The sequence below is a fragment of the Cyanistes caeruleus genome, chromosome 8, assembly GCF_971803275.1.
Source record: "Cyanistes caeruleus chromosome 8, bCyaCae1.hap1.1, whole genome shotgun sequence".
Classification (NCBI taxonomy): Eukaryota; Metazoa; Chordata; class Aves; order Passeriformes; family Paridae; genus Cyanistes; species Cyanistes caeruleus.
Window position 1 is genome coordinate 26,664,798 of NC_141708.1, and position 23,379 is coordinate 26,688,176.

Genomic DNA, 23,379 nt, shown 5'->3' on the forward strand with positions numbered 1-23,379 from the left:
GTGGCTGCTCAGGACATCCAGCCTGACCCTCAGGGCACTGCTGGGACACAGGGCCTTTGTGCAGCTCCTTCCAGCTCCCTGCCCCAGCCCGGGCGTAGCCATCCCTCTGCACCCCACTGACACTGCTCACCTCTCACCATTCCTTCTGCCAGCCAGTACAAAGAGGGGAAAAAAGCCTCCTGCCACTGCATAGGTTAGTGCTGCAGAAACCTGCAGTCACAAAGTCCACTCAGAGCCAAGTTCTCCTGGGGCAGAGGGAACAGGACTTCTGACAATACCAGCTCTTATATCAAGAAAGGAGAGGAAAGCTGGGCTCATCTGCCTTCTAGCGCTGTGGAAGAACACAAGCAATGGTCCTCAGACCACCCTGCCATGCAGTGCCTCCCCAGAAGCCAAGCACTACTTCCCAGCAAGAGAAACAGCCCCTGCTGCTCTCTCCCCTCCAGCACTTGCTGTACATCAGCCCCCTGACACAGAGCAGCCCTTGAGGTGGCTCACTTTTATATCCGTACTGAAAGTAGATGGCAATTGAGATCCCAATTGACAGATAAACATAAGGGACCAAAAAAACCTAATTACTACTTGTGCAAAACCACAGCATGTGCCTTCGGTAAATCAGAAGCTGTTGTTTGCCCACCTTCCTCTAAAAAAAAGGGTGAGTAAATCAGGAATAGACACTTCATAGCTGGATTAGTATCAGCAAGGTGATGTGAGGTAGGGAATAGCACTGGACAAAGCAGAAAATCTACTGCTTGTTGCAAAAACAGATTTCTTATCCAAACATAATCTTGGAATGGTCAAAGAAAAGCAGACCTTAGTAGTACAGCAAGGGAAAGACTGTTCATCCAAAACAAGGATGTTTACAGGATCCCAAAGCTCCCTAATACTACACAGCATGAAAGCAGGCAGCCCAGGAAGTGGGAGCACCTCTTACTTCTGAAGTCATTTGATGCTAAATTCTCCTGGTGATCACCCATTGGTCTGTCAGCTGTGGTCTCATGTACACTTCTACCCTCTTCAAGTATACCCAAACAACCTTTTCTTGGTCCCTTTTACTTCTGCCCTTCTTGACCTCCTAAGTGGTTCACACTACTTACTGTTATCCTCCAGTAGAACAACTTTGTGACTCCCTGTTTCCAGCCTCCTCCTCACATCTCCAGGTTATCTCACTATCTCCTAACACAGCTGGTACATTTCTCTACCAAAGCCATCTACCAACTCTGCTTTTCAGTTTCATTACTCTTCTCTGATACACAGACAGAAATAAGTGATTTCTTTTCCTTGTGGTAATGCCTCTTGTGTGCATGTCCATGGTGCTGTCCATGCCTGCTGTACTTACAGTAATCAGACAGTGCCCACAGACTAAGATATGAGCCTCACCGAGCCACACACTGCATCCTGGGATAGGAGAAGCTTCTTGTGTCAAGGGGTCCCAATTTAAATAGACAAGTGACAAAAAACGGTGGAAGGTAAGATGGAATTGTTTCTTGCTTACAAACTAGGGAGCAAGATACAGAGTAATGAAGTCAGCTGCTGGATCCTTTTATTTGATAAAGCAAAAATACATAATTTTCAGTATTCTCCCTACTTTCCTTCTGGATGCAGGTGTTTTGAGAGACTACCAGTCAGAGACAGGTCAGGGCCCTACAGTTAGAATGTCTTTCCCTCAAAGGCCTCCAGGTTGAAAGCTGTATCCAAGAACCTTCTGAGTGACACCAGATGCATGTTCTTGTTGCCTGTGGCAGCTGCAGCAGCAGGCTCTCGGCCAACATACCTTCATGATAAAAAGAATAAGGCAGACACATGAGATGAGAAGAGACACTATTTTGACAGTAACAAGCATGAGAACATGCTGTTTAATGCATTCAAGTCAGCTTGGCAGATTTGGATATTTAGTCATCTATCTTTCTTAAATAAAAAACAATCTAAGTTGTACCAAGTTATACCTTCTGGTCTGCTTCCCTCTCTTTCCCCCTCCCATCACTGTTAAGCTGTGTCTTCTCCCCATCCCTCCCAGGGCAGCCAGGTACACTGTCTCATAATTAGATAACTTGCTTTTGGCAATGAAGACTCTCATTCCTTTGACAGCTGCACAGGCAGATCTGAGAGTCAATCATCTAAAATAAATGCAAAGGTGCCTGGACTGTGCTCTTACAATAGCTGTTTCCTGCAGAAACCTAACAGCTGGACTGAAATTCTTAAAATAACAGAATCTTAGCCAAAAGAGTTAAGCGCTGTGTTAAGTAACAATAAATATAGACATAGTTGCTACTGATTTCTTTTAGATCTACGAGGAGGAGCAATATGTGCATCTTGTACTTCAGAAATAGTAGTCTAGATTTTCCCCTCCTTCATCCAAGAACCCAGACTCAGAGGTTTTGATTTGTGAAGAACCTGACTTACCCATGAACACCTGAAAACAACCCCAACCAAATTTAAAAGCAAACAAAACAGCCCAGGAGACACCAATTGTTTAAAGTCTCATACCAGATGGGTCGAGTGTGGTTCACAATAGTGCGGAAACGAGGTTTGACGTAATCATAATATCCACTGTTTTTGTGCTCCTCCTGACACCAGACTAGATCAGCAGTTGGATACTTATCAAGTTCTTCTTTCAGCAAGTCAAAGGGGAATGGTGAGATCTGGAAAAAGAGAGTAATAGTTGCCAAGGCTTCCTCTTATGTGGTATTAGCCCATGGCAAGTCATTACTTTTCATTGGAGAGTGACTCATGTTTCTCTAATTGATTGAATGCTCAGAAACGAATACACAAGTATTTTATAGTTGTATTAGTATGAACAGAAGTAGTTCATAGTCCAGATCACCTGCACTCTTACAGCTTTTTTAGTGAAGTAGCTGTAGCATGTCCTTAATCAGTGAATGACAATATACCATCAAAGTGTACTATTCACAACATTCAAACCTAGCAGACCACATATACAAATTTAAGGTGCTATCATATTGTAATCTTCATTTTGTTATGTTGTTCTGGAAAAGTCATCAAGCTTTCTGGATCTCATTGTCCAGTAAGCTATTGATATGTTCGTTCTCCACAAGGCCACAAAGGAGTAGAATATGTCTTGTAAGATGCTAAATGCTAGAAAAAATGCTATCACCATCCATTCTACAAGGGGTGTCTATTTAAAATCAGGATCAGGGAGCTCACCTGTTCAAGTCTGGTTATAGCTACTTGTTTCTCCAGGTCTTGGTTCTTTCTCTCTTTCACTAGGTCATAGTAGACTTTTCCCGTGCAGAAAATCACTCGCTTGACCTCATGTGGAGCCTGGGCTGCCAGCCCATTCTCAGGAATCACACGTTGGAAAGTGGTACCTAGTTGGAGCAGAAATTAGAAACAGTGCTGTCAGAAGACCTGACATTTCAATAAAGCAGCCCAAGAAACAGTCCTTTAGTCCTTTACTGAGCAAGCAGCAGGTTACAGTGATCAAAGGGCTCTCCTGCCTCTCTGGTCCTATTATTCAGACTGGTAACTTGGCTAAAGTGACTTTCAGCAGCTCTGTTTCAAGAAGTTAGAAGGTTGTCAATAATCCAGTCTTTCACAATACTTAATAGACAGAATCATATAAACAGTAGACTGGGTTTCAGCTTTGTGCTGTGTACTACATCTTTACTTTTAAATTGATTGGACAGCTCAACTTTTCTTTCATTTTGGGGTTCTTTTTCAGAGAATCACCTGAAATAATCTTTCTTCTTTCCAAGATTATCTCAACCATGTAACATTAATACAGTTTTAGGAATTTCAGAATATTCTATAAAAACAAAACACATATCCATAATGCAACTAAATCTGGCAACTGCAGAAATATTTACCCAAGCACACACATTACTGCTGTATATTTGATTTAAACCTCTGTTTGAGAGCTAAAACAACAATAGTCAAAGCAAGAATTAGCACAGAGCTGAGCCATATATATAAATGCTAAAGTACAAGTACTATTTCAGATGCATATCTTAACTGCTACCACCTCCCAGGAGTACAATTTGCTTGGGATATGTGAAACTGGAAGAAGGACTTGATGATCTGAAAGATCCTTTTCTTTACTCTCATATATGATTGAGTAGGACTACTTCCACATTAAACAACTGCAGGGTAGCAGACAGCAGCTCAACTTCCTATTTTGAATCAGCACACCCACTTACCAGGAGAATAAGCTCCTTTTTGAACCATTTATCTTGGGGAAGAAAAGCAACAGCACAAACATATCAAAGAAGAACTGATTTATGTCAGAATTATCCTGTCCCACTGAAGTGCAGAATTCATCATTAAAAAAGACTGAATCTGTGCTTCATTGGGTCAGCTGGAGTCAGTCTTCCTCTCAGCTTTCTATTAAAAGCAGAGCAAAAAGGATTAGCTGAGAGTCAGAAACACTTTATTACCTGCTGTCCTCTTCAGCAGAAACATGAAAGCATAGCAAAACTCAATGTTAATTTGGAGTTTAGCCACTATTGAGGTTAGCCTGAAGTAGAGGGGTCCCTCAAGACAGTGACAAATCACAAAGCCTACAGAATTCCTAATCTGACCCATTCAACAAAGCTTTTAAACAGTAATAAAAACAGCAAACGCCTTTGCTTGAGAAGCAAATTTAACGCTTACAAAAATAAGATAATACAATATTTAAGCACATTTATACAGTGTAAGCTGCTTTTAAAAAACTGAGCAGTTGCTTTCTTCTGACAGCAGCTAAGACCCTCACTGGAACTGGAGACAGACCAGCACACCCCTGCCCACATTCCCACTCTGAACAGTCACTTTAATCCCTCATTACATGCACTGCATTTCCCAATGCCACTCCAACACGGTCTAACCAGTGCAGTGTTTGGTATTGCCCCTGCCTTTACTGTGTATCTCTTGGTGCTGACAGCATGCCAACAACAGCTCTGAACTCACTGATCTCACTGTAGATCACTGGTGTGACACAGCAGCCCCAAACCAAGCATTGTAACAAGAACTGGGCACATTATTCTTCCAAATTACAACCTATCCCATAACCAGTCTTGGGATCAGGAGGCACGGGCACTACAAAGAACAAAATTTTTTATATGAAGAGAAAAAAGAGTAGAGGGACATAGTAGCCTCTTGAGAGAAAACTCCCTGCAGAGACAGATAGGCACTTTCCATTAAGATTAATGGCTGTTTACAAGACAAACCTGTTAAAATTAAGAATCTATATGTGAAAGCAAATTATTCAGCAAAAAGTCCCTGCTAGTTCTCACTATGACAACTCCACAGAAATTATGCCAAAAGAAAAGACAAACTCTGCAGAACAGATTCTGTTCTTCACAGTCTGACATGCAACTTGGTATAGCTAATTATTTTCCCACAACACTTCGAGGTGACCTACCAGACACCATTTCATCAAAACTGGATTTAGCTTCTGGATGCCTCAGCAGTGACTTGGGTGTCAAAACAATCAGCTGTAAGACAGAAATTTTTAAAAACACTCAGAAGCTACTTTATCTCCATTACACATGCAACATTTGTAACACTGTGCATACAAAACCCACAAGATTAATGATATAGAATAAATTAACATGAATAGCAAACACAGTAAATTATTTTTCCTGTTTTGAAAGCCATGAAAGTTTCAAAATTATTCAGAAGATTTAGGTAGCCTACTCCTTTTACAGGTTCTCAAAACTCACTGCTTATTCTTCTCTTTAACAACAAAATCAAATCATAGGCTATGAACCAGTAAAACATTCAACAGTTGTATCTTGGGTCTTTGAAGTTCCAGCAATTAGACATGCAGATGATAGTTCTACAACCTGTAAGCTACATCATTAATATCTTGACAAGGTCATCCAAAGATCTACACAGCCAGATGGAAGCAAAGCTGAAAATCAAGTTTTAGAGCCATAGTAAATCAGAGCGGAGCTTCTTTCCATCAAACTGGCAACTTCAACCTGTGTTCAGTTAAGGTTTTTCACCAGCAATCCTTATTCTTTTCAGTGCTGTGTCACATGCAAAGGCCACTCCTTGTCTGAGGGCTAATTTACCTGGAATAATCAAGTCCATTAAGATAACCTTACCGGCTTTCTGAATGGCAGCAAGATCTGCCTTCGGAGGACATGAAAGTAATTGGCTGGAGTTGAACAGTTCACCACAATCCAGTTGCAATCATACAGCTGGGAAACTTCAAACTGCTCAGTGAACTCCTGAGAGAAACATTAAAGGCATTAGGAAAATGTCTTAAAAAAAAGCAGAAAAAAACCCTTGAAAGCCATCCTTCCATTTCTGATTCTCAGCAACTCCCTTCCTCAGAAAATTTATTTAGCAGCTCTCAGCTGAGATTGTTTTATTAGCTAGGGAAGCATCCCTACAAATAATTTCTTTGTTTCTACTTCCTAAAAATTGATGCAAATAAACACAAAAAGTTTCCATTAATACAGAAAATATAGGAATTCCAGGAATGAAGACCGAGGAGGACTAGGACATCAGCAGATGGAAGAAAGAAAATAGAATTGCTTCGAAAGAACGTTAAACTATAATTAAAATTTTGAGTGTACAGTTTAAACTATAATTAAAATTTTGAGTGTACAGTTAGCTTTCACTCTCTCTCCCATCCTGTAGAGCAATGTACTCTATCTGTAGAAATAACCAATCTATGAAAGTCTTAGCCCAATCAAAATTAGAAGTTACCTGTTTCCATACTCCTAGCAGTACAATTCAGCTCCACTGCAAAGAGTCAGGGTAGTCTCACTTGACCTCCTTTAGAAATTGGCTAGAGACACCTATTTACAGTACACACAGCAATATAAACAAGCAGGATCACTGGCCCTGAGGAAGAGCCATAAAAAGATCATGCTGCCAGAGATTAATTGTATGTGACCCCAGCTTTCCAATGAGCAGCAATGCTGCATACTTCCACTACTTTTGCAGGGATCAAGTTAATGTTACACCAAGACTTGAAGCTAAATCCTAACTGCTATACCCAGCTAAAAGGATGCTACTAACAAAAAATCTCTGGGATGTAAAAAGCAAGGAAAGGACTAAACTACTTACTGGATAGGCATCAGAGTCATCATTGCTCATCTGCAGAAACCTCTCAGGTCTGGCTGATGAATGCTCTGGACCCTGGTAAAAGTATTATTTAAAACAATGTTAAAGAGCCAAATGAGCAGTTGGACATCAGTCTAGATCACTCACTGCATGAGTACCTCCTGTCCCAGCTGCACCAGCTGCACACCTGCCCCCAGCCAAAGGCACCAACAGCAGCACTGAGAGAGAGGACACACCACAGGACAGGAATTCCTCATCTTCTGTCTCCATATGGAGATTTGGTTTCATATGTATTTCCAATGTTTCTACCAGCTGCAAGTGATTTCTACCCTCAGTCTAGCTGCACAATGAAGACCAGTGGAAAGGCAGTGGGTCTATGTGGGCACAATGATGACCTTGCTAATGAGAGCAAACAGGAGCACAAGGAATGTCAGGAAAAGAAATACTGGGTGCCTCAGAGTACTAGAGTGACTCACACTTCGTGCATGCTGAACCAGAGCATACTCAAAGTTAACTGCTGACTACTTTTGCTGTATTTGCAAGAAAAGCAGGCACAGGATCTCTCCCACTATTGTTCACTGTTCAGTAGAGGACCAAATACCTAGATGAATGCTTTAGCTAAAATGGATCAAAATATACACACACATTATCTGCCAGACTAACCTATGTTTAATTTCTGCCTCCTTGGGGGATATTTTATATTCTGTCATTACTGAACACTCCCATGAACTGTCTCACTAGCAGTACCCATGGCAATTACATGAATTGCACAAATGCTGTTACCTCCATTTTACATTAGGAAAACATGCATGCTGGCCACAGAAATTATCAGGAATAAAGAATGTAACAGAATCTGTTATTTTTCCTTTTCATGTCCCTGTTTATAAAGGATCAGAGAAAGCTGTGAGGAGTGTTAGAATGCAATGTGCTTTTCCATGTATTGCTATTGCTGATAGCCTTGGCTTGTTAAAGTGACAGGTATCCTTAGGAAGGGGTGTCATTTTGCACACAGCTGTAAAGTACTTTAACCCAAAGACAAACTATTACACCTCTCAACTCTCTCCATGTCTCCTAAGCTAATAATGTTCATAAAGAGATTTTTTTTTATACGGCTATCTCTCATCATAAGTTCCTCTGTTGAAATCTTAATACATGATCTCCAAAATCAGTCATTATTCTGACAACTAGTAATCCACCTTGATTGAACACATCATCCTTCCTAATTCCAAGTGCAGGATTCCAGATCCATAGTAGGAACACAAAGATGATCAGAGGAGTGGAGCACCTCTCCTATGAAGACAGGCTGAGAGAATCAGGATGATTCAGCCTGGGGAAGAGATGGTTCCAGGGAAATATTTTACAGCATCTTCCAGTACCTAAACAGGACCTGTAAGAAAGCTGGAGAGCAACTTTTCACAAGATCAGGTAGGAGTAGGACAAGGGGAAATGGCTTTAGGCTACAAGAGAGCAAGTAGAGGTTTGATACAAGGAAGAAAATCTTTACTGTGAGGGTGGTGAGGCACTGGCACAGATTGCCTAGAGCAGTTTTAGATGCCCTGTCCCTGGAAGTGTTCAAGGCCAGCCTGGATGGGACTCTGAGCAGACCCTGGTCTAGTGAAAGGCACCCTGCCATGGTGAGAGGCTTTGAACTAGATTTTCTCTACAGTCCTTTCCAACAAAAACCATTCTATGACTCCATGATTCAGTCTGCTTCATGGACTAAGGAAATTCAAAGGAAAAAAACATTCTGTTGGCAACAAAGGCATAACACAAATAGCCTAGAGCTGTGCCTTATATCACTGCTCCTTTGAATTCTGCCTCTGCTTTTGAGGTGCCAAATAATCTGGTCACAGACAAGAAACTTGAGAGCAAGGAACAAAGCTGCACAAAGCTATGGTGCACAGTAGCAGCCCAGTTTATTGTAGCACCTCTGATGTTCACATCTGCTGTAAATGAAATCCTGCATTAAGCATGGCATACACAGTACAAACCCAGTGCTTCGCAAGCACACTGGAATCAGTACACCGCCAACAGAGATGTTACCAGCAAACAATTACAGGACAGGCAGGTGAGGCTTCCCCATCACTCACACACTGCCCCAGCAACAACCTCAAACCAGAGCCTCAGTGTTCACATTCATCTTCAGTTCCTGTGCTGACACCACCAATCAGACTACCAGCAACTGCTGCGTGGGATGGGGTAGGGTTTATTTCTACTGTGATCACCTATCCAGTGTGACCTATACTGAATCCATTAGCTACTTTCAGATGAGTCCCCAAGGAGCCACTAGGCTGCAGAGTCTTTCAATCACAGCCAACTTGCCTGTGAATGCATGACCTAGAGGTGAAGGGATCCATATCCCATTAAGAATCCTTCCCCAAATCATCTTGTCCCCAACACTGTAGTTATAGAAAGACTAGTCCTCCTGTAATGAAAAGGTCCTCTGGGAAGGTAAAAGATTTCAACAGCCTGGTGGGATTCTTAAATATTCCAAAAGCAGCTGACACTATTAGCAAATTAAGCATGTTTCAGAAGACCTGTGCAAATCTTCGCTGCCAAGTGGCAATGGGAAAAGATTAAATGTATTTTAAGTAGCAGAGAACCAGCCCCTTAAGCTAAGTGCTTCCCTGCAGAGGACCACACCTCCTGCTGAGGGCTCATTCAGGCTGTCCTCTCAGGATACAGTTAAAAAAATTAATTTATCAAAACCCTTGTGAACAGCATCAGACCCTTTATTTTTTAAGCACAATGGATATAGGAAGCCATTCATAAGATATGAATGCACCCCAGTGTATCAGGACAGGATCATAACTGAATAGAAATAAACTAAATTGTTTGTGAGAATAGAAATGACACAGTTTGTGGTGAAAAGGTCTAAAGCATTAATACAGATGGAGATTGCCACTGTGGCACATACTATGCTTTTTTTAAATAGAAAACTAGAAACATACATGCAACAATTCATGAAGGTTAATGTATTTGAAAAGGAGAAAATTAACCTTGCCTGATATGATGTTCATGTAATCTTAAAAATAATTTAAAATATTTGAAGAACAATTCCACTGCTGATATGAACTTCATATAACTTTACACATAGGGTGTGCCCACACCCTTTCCCTCTAAGACATTGTCTACTTCCTCCTATACACCAAAAAAAAGACAAATAACAGCTAGTAGAAACATTTTCCTTTCCAGAAAGAGGGAGATTTCTTATTATATCAAAATTAACCAAGGTCAATTATTTTTGAAGAAGTTTTAAAATTGTTTTATGTCATTTCATGGCAAGAGAATTTACTGCAGAGTTTACACAGACATACTTTATTCAAAAAAAAGGAGAAAATGGGAGGAAGTGGTACATGCCACGAAGGACATGAAACTAAGACCTCAGAAATATTGCTCAGGGTTTTTTGGTTTTTACCAGTCAATCTATCTACATTCTTCTCTGTAACACTGAGGCAGCCCCACATGCTTAACAGTGCCTTCCTCCCCTGGGTTCCTATCACCACTGGATCCCCAAGACACCTTTGGCTTTTCCAGCTGCAGAGAAGGCACTGCAGCCAGCAGTCCCCTCCTGCATGTGCCAGCCAGCAGTGCTCACCATTCCTTCCATCCCGTGTGGCAGGAGCAGGACGATCCCGTTGTGCCGAACCCACTTGGCCTGGCCGGAGCTGATGAACTGGTCTATGATACACTGAGCCGTGTTGTGGAAGTCCCCAAACTGGGCTTCCCAGCACACCAGAGCATTGGGACTTGCCATAGCAAAGCCAAGTTCAAAACCTGACAAGCAAACAAGTAGGAAAATTAGAAAAATTGATTTCCTGAAAATTCTGTTCATTCCTCATTAAAAAATTAAAAATAAACCCAAAATTAGAGCATGAACTGGATTTCTAGAGCCCCATTATGAATCATGCAGTTTCCAGTAGTACCATTTTAAAGCCTGACTTTTATCCTTCAAACTTTTCCTCAAACATTTCAAAATCATAGGAGTTTTTAAACCAACTAAACCCTCTCCCTCCACTCCAACTTCAGTATAATGTTTCTCTAAGAGCTCACTACTATCTTCTCCTGTAAAAATGCACTTACAGCCCAGTTAAAGACAATGTTGTGTAGGGCTGTGGAAATATTAAAATTAATAAATAACTCTTTCTTCTTTCCCCCTCTCATAAGCAGATGATGAAGAAAATTACTGGTGACATCAATTTTCAGTCTACAGACATGATCCTAGTTTTCAGATCTTCCAAGAAACTTGAATGTAACAGCTGCATGGCAAACATATCTGGGACTTGGATAAACAATCCTTTCTTAGGTAGGGCTAAGGACCCTTTAGGTTTCTGCTTCAGCATTAAAGTATTTGATCTCTGTTCATATTTTTCATTGACTTTTTGCTATAGCAGAGCCTGGAGTGCTGAATAAATACCTGTACTCAGATTCTCCACCTATAATTTGGAGTGATTGCAACCAAAATGTTAAAGCTCTCAGTAAAAAACAGAGTTATATAGCAGTGCTCTAGGTATAGAGGTTCTGACTGAGGCAAAACTGAGTCAATATACACAGAGAATAAATATTCAATTGCTATATAAATTTCATGTCGAAGCTCTATACAGAATATAATGATGTGATTTCAACTACAGAACTTCAATATGGGAATACTCTCATTGAAGCTTACCCCTCAGATCAACTAACTTTTGGGTTTTCACAGTCCTTTCAACTCCAACCCAGTCAGGCAATTCCAACCCAGTTTTTTTCTTACCATCCCCATGTCAAGAAATCTTTGAGTCATTTGGCTTTTGGACTACTGATCTCTGAACAGTCCATCCATGACTCCAGCAGATGCTCATGGTCCCACCAAAAGGCAACTGATACATTAGAGGCCAAAAGAAGACTGTAAAGACAGCCCTTCCTGTATGAGTCCCCATGACAGAGAATGAAAATGACTTTTGCTGGCCTTGCCTTTGGTCTGACTGCCTGAACAGCCTTTCCTTCATCTCTGGCCTCCTCGTTTGTGTAATTCCACTGCTCTTAACACAATGAAAATGGCGGAAAACTTTACACAACTTCTTCAATCATATTCCCAAAGGTATCTGAAAAAGATTTCCCTAGATAGACTTGAATCCCATTCTAATTTTACACAAGCATTAAGAGACCATTTCCATTGATTGGGTTACATGGTTGAGAAAATATGCAATATGTTCAAGACTTATTTGTGCATATGCTGCTCTCTGTAAGGGTGGGGTAATCTAGCTTTTAGACAAGCACAAACTGAGGTCTTGACTATTCAGAATTATCAATAATCAAACAGTGCTTTTCAAAGAATATAGAGCTCAGTGCATACTTAAAATTTGGTCACAGCATACACATAATTCTACTTCATATATGAAAGATCACCCCTAAACTTCACATAGAAAAAAGAGTATAATTTCTCATTTCCTATCTTGCTGACAACTTCAAGCTAATCTCTACAGGGTAACAATGTTCTAGGTGAAGCTGCATCAAAAAGTGTGATCTTAACACAGATACCATTTGCAAGCTTTCTGACAGCTATAAAAATGTCTAGGAAAATACATCCAAATGTAATCTATACATTCTGATTAGCATTTTGAGAATAATGTTGCTGAGACTAGTATTTCATGGCACATGTGTCTGTGATACACACATCTTTGGTATACCAGAACTCAATTTTCCACCAGGGAAACAGCAGTGAGAGTTACTAAATTAAAACTATTCCAATCATGATTACAGCAGTGGCATAACTTTAACTCTTGACAGACTAAGGAGTCTGTGAAGAATTACTACTACTACCTTCATGGGGAAAAAATAGCTTAGAGAACAAAATCTGAACTGCTAAATAAAATTTTTAAAAGTGCTGGTGGAGAGAGATCTAGACAGATGCAAGATGAACAGTCCAGGAGAGGGTGAGATGTTCTCTTGAAAAAGTGAATTGTTGGGGCACCAGAGTCAAGGTCAGGGCAGGTGACCTGAACTAGAAAGTCTCCACCATTCTAGAGATGGGACATGAACTGCAGGGGAGCAGGTTCCTACCCAGGTCCCTCATGAAGGCTCAACCTCAGACTAGAAAAAAAGAATTTAAAAAACAAACAAACAAAGACCACAGCAGAGATCTTGCAAACTTTATTGTTTGCATCTGCAGAAACAAGAGCTGAACATTTAAAATCCTGTGCAAATTTTGCAGGTTTAAAGAATTAACTCTTCCACAGGTAGAAACAGAAAACAGGTTGAAGATGAGGAAGTCCAAGGTAACCAGGTAGCAACAACTTTCAAAGAATGTCAGGTAAGGAATCCACACACCCGAAGGGTGTTGGAAAGCAACCAGCCAACTCCAAACAGCAGGCAGCTGCTCAGAGCACACCAGGGCACAGGGAACCAGGAACCAGCACAGCAGTCTGGTAAACTTCTACACTGAGGGGACAGAGGGAAGAAAAATACACAGCACTTGATTAAGGCTGCAAAACTAATGTTTCAATTGCTGGAGTTCATTATGGTCCCTAGATGACAGACCTAGCAGAAATGCCTGTTTCTATTAGTCCATTGCCTGCTGTGCTCCCTCACTGTTCTTCCGTCACTCTGGCACAGAAAGAAGTGTTGTCAACCAAAGTGGCAGCTTACACAGCATACTGCATGTGTTTTTCCCCACAGCATTTTCATGATTGTCATAAGAATAGCTGTTTTTCAATTAATATAAATAAGGCTACAGCCATAACTTAATTCAATATGATTTTAAAGTGATTTAGGGCATGAATGGTAACTAATGGTTAAAAGGGATTATCAGTACATGGATTTTATGTCAGAATGAAGAACAACTCAGAGACAGCTTTTTGCTATCTTTAACAGAAATTCTAAGCCCAGGGACTACAGAAGGATATGCATCCTTCCACAAACCCAAACACAGCTCAGGACAAAATGAAGCTAATATCCATCTGGTGGCTGACTCTATTAGACAGGGAGACTGATGCCTTCTCAGAAGTCCATGCAGGTGCCACTGATTACTACAATCTAGTAATCTAGTCCTAGTTCCTAACACAATTTCTGACAGGTATTTGTATTTACTATCCCCAACACTAAGAATACATTCTTCTGACTGAGCAGGAATACTACATATTTCATCCTAGGTGTGTATTGCAAAAAAATGATTTTACATTAATACCTGTCTTCTTCCTTTCATCTTTTGCTTTAAATTTGATGTTTTCCCTTGAAAAAATTATACTACAAATCTCATGGTTCAGGAATTTCCTGAACTACATACTACTTCCAAGTCTATCTAGCCTGATATTACTTGAAAGCTCCCAGTATGAGATGCTCCAGCCCAAGATCTCTCAAGGACAGTATTGAATCTGACAAAGAAACTCACCTCTTGCATAGAGACTCAACACTACACAAGTCATTCTGAGGGCCAGAAAGACAGGAAATCCTTTCAAGTATTTAAAAAATGCTCAAGAGGTAGAATGGAGCATCTGTTAGTTATTTTTTGTTTTCTCCTCTATCCTAATCAGCAAGTAAATTCAGACAAACATTTTTTGCTTAAATGACTCCTCACGGCCATCACTTACACTTCCAGATATTCAGTTTCAGTACAAGGAGAAAATTACAGCAAGGCAAGTGGATGCACAAACTAACTAAACTATAACTAAATTATAATAATCTGGGTGTAACTAAAAATAGTAGACATAGGATGTCAAACAAAATTATCAGAGGTTGTCAGATACTCTAAATTAGCAAAGATTGCTAAGTACTCTCCATTAATGTTCAGGTTATACCCACTCCAGAGCTTCCTGTAGACAAAACATAAGCAGTTGTCTGAATTACAATTGAACAAGACTGCCTTTGTTTTCTTTCTAAGAGAAATCAATCCTGCCAGAGTATCATTTTAATGGAGCAATGGCTCTCCAGGTGTTCCTAACTAGCATCACTACAACTTGGTGTAAAGCTCACAGCTCTGAACAGATACCAGCTCTTGACTTATGTACCTGCCAAGGAAATAATCTGTAGTTATATCATGCTGGGCTGTTTCATCCATTTTTACTTAGCTCTCCCTCACAGAAATTAAGGGAATTCCCAAAATGCTTCTGAGATGCTGCGTATTAACATAGTCATAAAATAAATTCCTAACACTTTTTCACCATTTTCCCCCTTTATATTATCTCACAACTCTCCTTACAGCCACCAAACACTTCAGTGCACTAATTCTAAACTGTTTCTTTTAACAGAATCAGATAGTAGAAACAGCAGTTAGAGAAAGTAAAGTGTTCAGCAGTTTTGGTTCTCCTGAAGGAACAACTCCATGAATTGCAAGCCTTCACTTATTCTTCTATGTATTAAAAAGGAGACCCAGTCATGTTACCAGCCAAATAAATACTAATTCTGATACCTCTTCTTTGACTCAGAGCCTTAACTAAAAGACACATGTTCACACACTGCTGCTTATCCCAAAACTGTCTCTGTATGGAGGTAATACACAAGAGTAACCATGTTGGAAAAGGGCAATATATAAAAGCCAGCAAGAGAGAGAAAACTTCATTATAAAATCATTTCAACACAGAACATAGCATATTTAGTTTAAAAAAACCCAACCCAACCCAACCAACAAACAAAAAGCCACATCACTTAACTATTTGTATCAATTTAATCTCCTTTACTGCTAGGAAACATCTCGAGGGATTTAAAGCTCTTGAAAATTAAAGGTATCAATACTATCAGTTTTGAAGAAACTGTCATCCCATCTGTGAAGCAGAAGTATGGAAATAGTATTGTTTTCAGCATACAAACAAAACCCTCTTTTACCATATTGCTTGGATTCAATGAATTTTATTAAATCAAGTTTTGCTGGGTAAGGTGTAAAGGGCAGGATGAGATCAAGAAGGAGAGCAAGCCTTTTTGGTTAGTTTTTTAAAGAATGGAATTGTGACAGAATTGCCTTCACACCATATCAACACTAGGCTTCCTGCTATGTTGTTATTTTTGAAACAAAATCAGATTTCAATCATATCCAGACATTTGTCACTTCTTTTGGAATGTAAAAAGAGCAAATCCAGAAACTTATGACCCATTTACCCACAAGTTTTGCAACGACACTGTAAACAAGCTCAAATTAAGAAACCCCAGAACACACAGTGAGAAACAATAGGAAATTAGAAACGATCAGTCTCTGAAGATAAAAATTCTCTTGATTTTTATCCATGCCAATTATTTTTCTCCTGTTTATAAACATCCTTGCTTGCACTTTCCTATTTAGAATTTAGAATTGTGTTAGCAATACAAAAAATGTGATTCTGTTCACAGCAATTCTGCCACAGAGTTAACAAAAATACCTAAAAAATCCAGTCTCCAGCCCAAAAACTGTACAATTTTATATCACTTTAATTTTGATATTATTAGCAGTAGGTAACATGTAGCATTGCAAAAATTACTAAGTAACCGAGTATTTTTGGACTTTGAAGGAAGCAGCTATCAATTACCACCTTTATCTACTACAATGTTTCAAGTTTTTCCTTCACACAATATTTTATTATCCATAGAATCAGTAACACTTTTGATAAATTTTTAGATGTATTTGTTTTGTGCTCCACATTCCTCTTGCCACCCTCATCATGTCAGAGTAAGGTTATCCATTCTCTGTGGCTGAAGGTAAAATAATTCACTATGATTAATGCTATCACTAAAAAGAATTTGTTTCCTTGAAATAGCACATTCAGAATAGCAGTTCAGATAAGGCCAGGATGGATTTTTTATATTTCCATGACAAACTGTGTCCTGTTTTCTTGTTAGTTCCTCCTCTTTTAAGAAAGCATCAGATGCACATTCCAGCATTGCCAAGATCAAGAATAGCAGATGGATGCTGTTAACTGAATCCCAGAATCGTAAAATGCGGAGATGCTAGTTTAAGGGATGCCAGAATCTGAGAGGAAGAGCTTTGATACCTGTTTCATATATGACCATTTTACAGCTTTTTTCCCCCACATTCTTCACCTTGTTGACCTCTGCTTCTTATCTAGTAGCCCTATCAAACCCCAGGCAGATCAAGACGTACCCAAGACCCCGTACTCGGAGAGAGAACTGTTGCACACGGTGTAGGGGGCCTGCTGCTCCCAGAGGTGATTCATAGGAACACAAGTTCTCTTGTCAACTTCTTGATCGTGAAGCACATGGTGACGATGGCTGCAAAGAGTTGTTCAAAGAGATTTATTAGCCAAGAACCATTTTGGGCTTTAACAGAGCTATTTTCAAAGCTAAAGCATTAAAGCTGTGTTCTGGACAGCAAGCACCATGGTTATCTCTGCCACACACAACACCCTGGCCTGGTTGAAACCAAGGGAGATAAAATTACAAATCTAAATACAATTGCTGCACTGTAAGGATTTCACTGACTATCCAAGGCTTCTCAAGCACTTACAGAAATTGAAAATACCTCATTGTTAGTAGAACTGGGGAGAAAGAGAAAAGGATAGGGAAGCTGTTGCTATAAAATAGAATTATTAAAATAAAGAAATTCAGAGGAACAAACTTTTTATGAAAAAAATTTGTTCTGCATTCCTCACAAATTCTAACATTTTCCTTGAAACAATTGTTGTTCGTCTGTAATGGAAAAAAATGTAATCTAATTTCAGCACTGAAACTTGAAGGAGTTGTATCCTCTTTCCTGCTATTTCCATTCACATGCACCATTTACAGTTCTCTAGAACACCATTAATCAGCATTAGAATGGGACATCAAGGAATACCAAAACAGAGATGACTGAAGTAATTACTGCAATCCATTAACTCTGTGAGCAGATTGAGTGAATCACTGCAATATGTCCAGCTTTACAACCACTGACATAAGGCCCAGTCATTGTACTGGTAACAATACTGTTTGTTGTAGAGCTGCCAACACTGAAATCTGAATCTTAGTGCACTTCCCTTTGCTATAATGAATGCTAGCAAAAGAGCTCTGAAATTCATCTACAACTCAACAATCTAAAGCCAGAAAAAGACTGAACCTTTGAAGAGCAGCACAAGGAGGGGAGTAGACAGAAAAGTGGAAATTCACACACCAAACAGCTGTTTGGCATAAATCACTTTTGCTGCCATAATTTTCATTTTGTCATTAAGCCAAAGACCTAGTTATGTGTTAAGCTTCTTGAGTACAAAGTTTTGTGTTTCCCTAGCAAAAGGTAATTAAGATGAGCATAGATGGCCAGCCAGAAATATACAGACATACAATTTTCACACGTGCAAGTGTCAGATTTACTGACATCAAACCAGTACAGAATTAAGGCTGTCCCCCTCCCCTCTGTCCTCGAGAGTTTGTCTCCAAGAGGGGAAGGGGTCTGGTGCTTCTGTCAGAATCTAGATAAAGCTGCAATCTATTGATAGTGTTGAGGACTGAAACAGAAAGAAAAGAAGCCATCACATGGAATAGTGAAAGAAAGAACTATTTTCTAGACATCACTTTAGAAGATCCAAAATAGTGAAAGCACCCCATCGTGCTGTTTTATTATGCCAACACAGTACATTCAGTTCTTCCCAAATTCTAGCCAATAATGTACCAGAGAAGACAGGCACCAAAATTTATTTCTCTCTTCTGCAAGCATTCACAATGGAGCACAGTACAGCATTCAACCCAGGAACTGGCATCACATCAAAGGTTTCAATTAAATACATCATTAACATTTTACTCTACAGAGAATCAGGTAAGGCAACAAACTGTATATATTCTACCAAGTGATGAGATCCTGCCTTCATACATAACCCATAGGCATTTAAAGTCTCAGTACAAAGGACCTTATTTCACTTTAAAAGCCTCACCAACTGGCAACATGTTTGTTCACAGAGTACACAAGTTCCAAGCAGCCACCACTGGAATGCTATTTAAAAGATTCAGGAACTGCTGCAGCAACTATCCTCTCTTCTCAACAATTAGATAGAATGCAACTGTGTTTTTAGTTAGAAATCATGGGGAAAGATACCATTTCTGCTTTTCAGCAAGAGAAGGTAAAAAGTGTCTAAAAATGTTTGTTCTGGCTTAAATATTATACTTTAAAATGCTGCTTACAGATACACAGGAAATTTGACTATTATTGACTTCTTGAACCTGTAACATTCAGATTAATGCTGAAGAAAGAGCCCAAACTTTCCTCTTCCTGCAGAAGACCATATTTTTTAAACAAATGCCAAGTTGTTTCTTTAAGTGTGGGACTTAAACAGTTTTAACATCATTTAACAGTTATCGCAGTACTGACCTGAAAGTACCTCTCTCCACATCCTGGCCACTTAGTCGGACATGTATCCCTTCTTTGAGAACAGAGCCAAAAGCCATGTATTCTGCTAAGGCCCAGTCAACAAGCCTGTTGTTGGTCATTTCCAAGCGGGCTTTCAAAATCCGAGAGAGTCCTATGTCAGAATAAAGATCAGAGGTGAATGGATCTATTCCAGAGAAATTCTTCGTTCACATTTAAATTCACCTTACATTCTCCTTCCTCATTGGCTAAACACAGATACCAAATCAGGTCTACAAACTGTTTTTATAGAACTAAACTGCTGACAAAATAAAACATCTTGCTTCCTGAGCAAACAGTTGTGTAATGTTCATACCTTGATTTTGAAAAAGAAAGTAAGGTTGACTGCGTCAGAAACTACTGAGGACAATTAAAAAGACCCATGGTGAAATTCTTCTTCCTCAAGGTTTGTTTTCACATCTCTAACTCCCAGTGGTGTTTTATGAGACTGAAAATAGCAATTTGGTTTCTGAATTTTTGTCTTCCTTTCCTAATTTTTTCTTGGCATTTGTCATATTGCACTTCTGGAGATGTTGCACAGTGAAAGAGGCTGGATTGATCAATACTATGAATATCATATAAATAGAAAAACGGTAGCAGCTGCCAATGGATTTTCAGTTGGTAACCAATAGCTGACTTTTCAGTGAAGATTTTACAACCTGGTGAGCCAAAACACAAGTTAAAACACTGTAACTTTCAAAGGGAAGAAAACTTCACAGCTGTACACAGGTGCTTCCAACTTCGAGGCCACAAGTCTCCTGTAGTCACTGTCAATTGACAGCATCTTATTTTCACATCTGCACTGGTGATTTTGGTAAGCTGTCCCATATGTTATTTTCCCATATCTTCCTTTCCTTACTTTCCACAATTTTACAGAAAAACATCCCACTTTCTTTCCACATAAAACTCTCATTAAAACTGCCTCACTTTAAGTAAAAAAACAATCCTGAAAATTTCCCCTTTAGAATATATTAAACATTTGATAAAAAAAAAATAATCTTCCTGTTATTTGTTGCAAGACTATATGATAGTAAGCTGTTTCATTGTGAAAGGACAAAGTACTTCCAATTCCTGTTTCTTTCCCCTTCTATTTCTCCACAAATTCTCTCTTACAGCCTTTTAAACTGTATAAAAGAATCTAGCATACCATAATTGCTCTGAACCATAAATCTACCTTATATACTGGCAAGTGTTCCCTAGTGTCAATGGTTAATCAACTTACTAACAACAGACCAATTTTCCTTTTTAATTAGAATGTCTAATACTAAATTTTATTGGCCAAGTATGATTTTTAATTTATCAGTGTCACAACAAAGTGCACAAATGTGTATAAGAGTTAAATTTATCCATTAATTGTATCTGCTCAACAAGCCTGCAATTACAAACTGGGAATGCCCTATCATCATTACTTGTGTTTCATTTCCCAAAGGAACACAAACACATAGCATATTTACAGAAGACAAACTTTATTCCTTGATGGATGACTCTAGAGAGGATTAGCTTTCTCTCTTTAGAGATTTTAAAGAGAAAAAAGCTCTTTATTCCTTATCTTTAGTATGTACCCTACAAGTCAAAAAAGGAAAAAGATCTCTAAACAAAGGGTCTCCATGATTCCCCATGGAATGAGCAAGTTATTGCATCCAATAGTTGCTAGATTTCAACCTGCCCAGGAAATAAAACTATCTCAGAACTCTGACACAGTGTTGGGGCTCCCCAGTGAGATAAGCACTCACTATAATAGATGCCAAAGTGAGGACTGAATCTTTTTAGAACAAAAGCCAAGACTTTTTGGGGGGAAAATGCAAGGACTTGAAAAATGAAAGGAGTTATTAACTTAAGGTTGCAAAGAGTCTTTTACCTCCCTCAGAGGAAAATCTATTTTAATGAGGTATGAAACAGAAGTGGTGTGATACTGAAAGAATATTATGCTGAGAACAAGCAGCAGGAACTTAAATGTCACATTCTCCTCACCCATAGAGTAGAAGAATCAAAGTAAAAACAAGTTGCAGATATTTTTCTCTTTGAGAAATTGCCCAGGAATAACTTCTGTGCAGAAATAGAGTAATGAAGCATGACATGAAGCCAGTAGGAGACACAAAGCCTTCAGCTGACCTGAGTGTATTTTGAAGTCTTTGACTGGCACTGAACTAGCGACATTGCCAATGTGAGTCAGTAGCTCTTCTGAAATGCCTGTTGGAGGACAAGACATGCTCTTGGGCTCTCCATCCACGTTAAAGAAGCCTGGGAGGAAGAGATTTGGTGAGATGTTCAAGGATTGTTTACGAGATATGTATATTACTTACAATTTATTCAACAACTTGAGTGACATTCTAATTAGCAGACTAAGCCTAGTTCTTCACCTTTCACTGGGAAACAATAATTTTGATTATCTGCATGACAACAGAAGCTGATCTTACAGGCACACAATGATCTATTTTGTTTCTGCTTTCACTCCCTGTGATGTCCAACTATGTGGGCAGAGGCAGCCAATAAAAGGCATATGGCACCTCAATCCCTCAAACAAAAATAAATAACATGAGACATACTTCTTCCTGACAGCCCAGACAGTGAACAGTATAGGAAAACCACTTCTCTGCTAAACTGGAAAATGGCTTTTTCAAAGTCACAGCTTACTTTGCACATTTTTAAACAGAAGCATTTGTTTCAAGTTGATCTGGGAGAATGCTGGGAGATCTGGGAGGCAAATCAAAGAGCACATATTCCATTTTATAGGAACACTGTCTGATCAAATCTACTTAAATCCTAGATTCTGGACTCAAAATAAAAGCATGTTCAGGGTAAGTGAAAGGACATTCCTTACCAGGCCAAGGTGAATCCAGCCAGTGCTTGATATGCAGGATCTTATTATCTTTAGATCTAGTATATGCTTCTTCACATATTCTATCATACTTTGCAATTTCTTCCTGTAGAACAAAAACCTTCTAAAATAGATAAACATAATACCCTCATCTCTTACAGATGACACGTCTCGTTCAGCACGATAAAACAAGCTATTTGAGTCCATGAGAAAATTTAGTTAAAATAATGCAAATAAATAAATTTTATCTAGAATCAAACAGCCTTCCAGAAGTATGCTTATATACATTGCTCTAAATAAATCATATAGTTCACTGGACAGATGTTACAGAGGAATGTACCAGAAGCTGAAGCTGCAAGCATTGCTCTAAAATGAGACAAAATGGAAATATCAAATATAATTTACAGTCATACTTCTAAGATCAAAATAATCCAGTTCTCATACTCCCGGCTATGAAAGACACTGAAGTTTGGAAAAGGAGTTTCCGTAAAACTAGTCTGCCTAGCAAAAAAAAAAAAAACTAGTGTCTAGCAAAAAATCTGCTGGCCACGCCTCTCAATGGCAACAGATTGAATGCCATATTCCATAGAGGCAAAATGCCTCTGCAATATCTGTGTTTCAATCCAGAATCACACTGAAGTTACTGAGATAGCTAATCTTTAAAGGAATTAACAGCAATTTTGGGCGCAGTCTGTACAGCCAAACATCCATCCAGGATCCTAGACCCAGTCACTAAATCCCACGGTGCCTGTATTGGCACATGATATAATAAATGATTCAGGAAAGCTACTTCTGCCTGAGCTGTGATCCTTCTTAAAGACAACAGAATGCACCTACCCAAAGTGCTTATTTCATGATCTGCAATATCACATCACTACACCATTCTCAGAAGGTCCTTGAAAGTTTCAAGGCTCCTCAGAAGGTTTCGTCTGCATTCTAAACACCCATTCTCAAAAAAATTAAGGTAAAGATCTAACTAGCTTAATACAGACACCACAATCTACACTTCATCTTTCTGGAATACTTCAAGTGATCTCTGAGCTTGGTTGAACTCTTGTAAGAAAACTAAAAGGTTAAATTGATTCGATTTCATCATTGCTGGACACAAACCTGCCAATGTTATCAATATGAAGGTATCAACAGGAGTATTTAAATACTGTCTTGCTGCTGAATTGAGGTCCCAGAGATGCGGAACAGCTGATAAATGCCTCTATTTTCCAATGTTCTTATTTAATCACCTTCTCCCTCAGAACTGAAGCAATTTTTTATGTGCAAT

At 39.2% G+C, this 23,379-nt stretch overlaps 1 protein-coding gene across 24 annotated transcripts in view; it reads right to left on the reverse strand.

Moving 5' to 3' along the window:
* Positions 1-1,521: 1,521 nt before the first annotated feature.
* The window catches only part of OGDHL (oxoglutarate dehydrogenase L), a 47,520-nt gene continuing 25,662 nt past the window's right edge, over positions 1,522-23,379 (reverse strand). For 15 of the 24 annotated variants that reach the window (XM_086900818.1, XM_086900826.1, XM_086900817.1 and 12 more), the window contains 11 exons: positions 22,107-22,209; positions 21,398-21,526; positions 19,250-19,400; positions 17,060-17,187; positions 10,616-10,794; positions 7,021-7,092; positions 6,048-6,173; positions 5,360-5,432; positions 3,166-3,329; positions 2,488-2,642; positions 1,522-1,774 (listed from right to left, as the gene is read on the reverse strand). In XM_086900818.1, the coding sequence (XP_086756944.1) occupies positions 1,651-1,774; positions 2,488-2,642; positions 3,166-3,329; positions 5,360-5,432; positions 6,048-6,173; positions 7,021-7,092; positions 10,616-10,794; positions 17,060-17,187; positions 19,250-19,400; positions 21,398-21,526; positions 22,107-22,209 (1,404 nt within the window). In that variant the 3' untranslated portion in view covers positions 1,522-1,650. Of the gene's footprint in view, positions 1,775-2,487; positions 2,643-3,165; positions 3,330-5,359; positions 5,433-6,047; positions 6,174-6,655; positions 6,750-7,020; positions 7,093-10,615; positions 10,795-17,059; positions 17,188-19,249; positions 19,401-21,397; positions 21,527-22,106; positions 22,228-23,379 lie in introns of those variants that run through there. The other 9 variants (XM_086900823.1, XM_086900815.1, XM_086900813.1 and 6 more) reach the window with 2 other exon arrangements.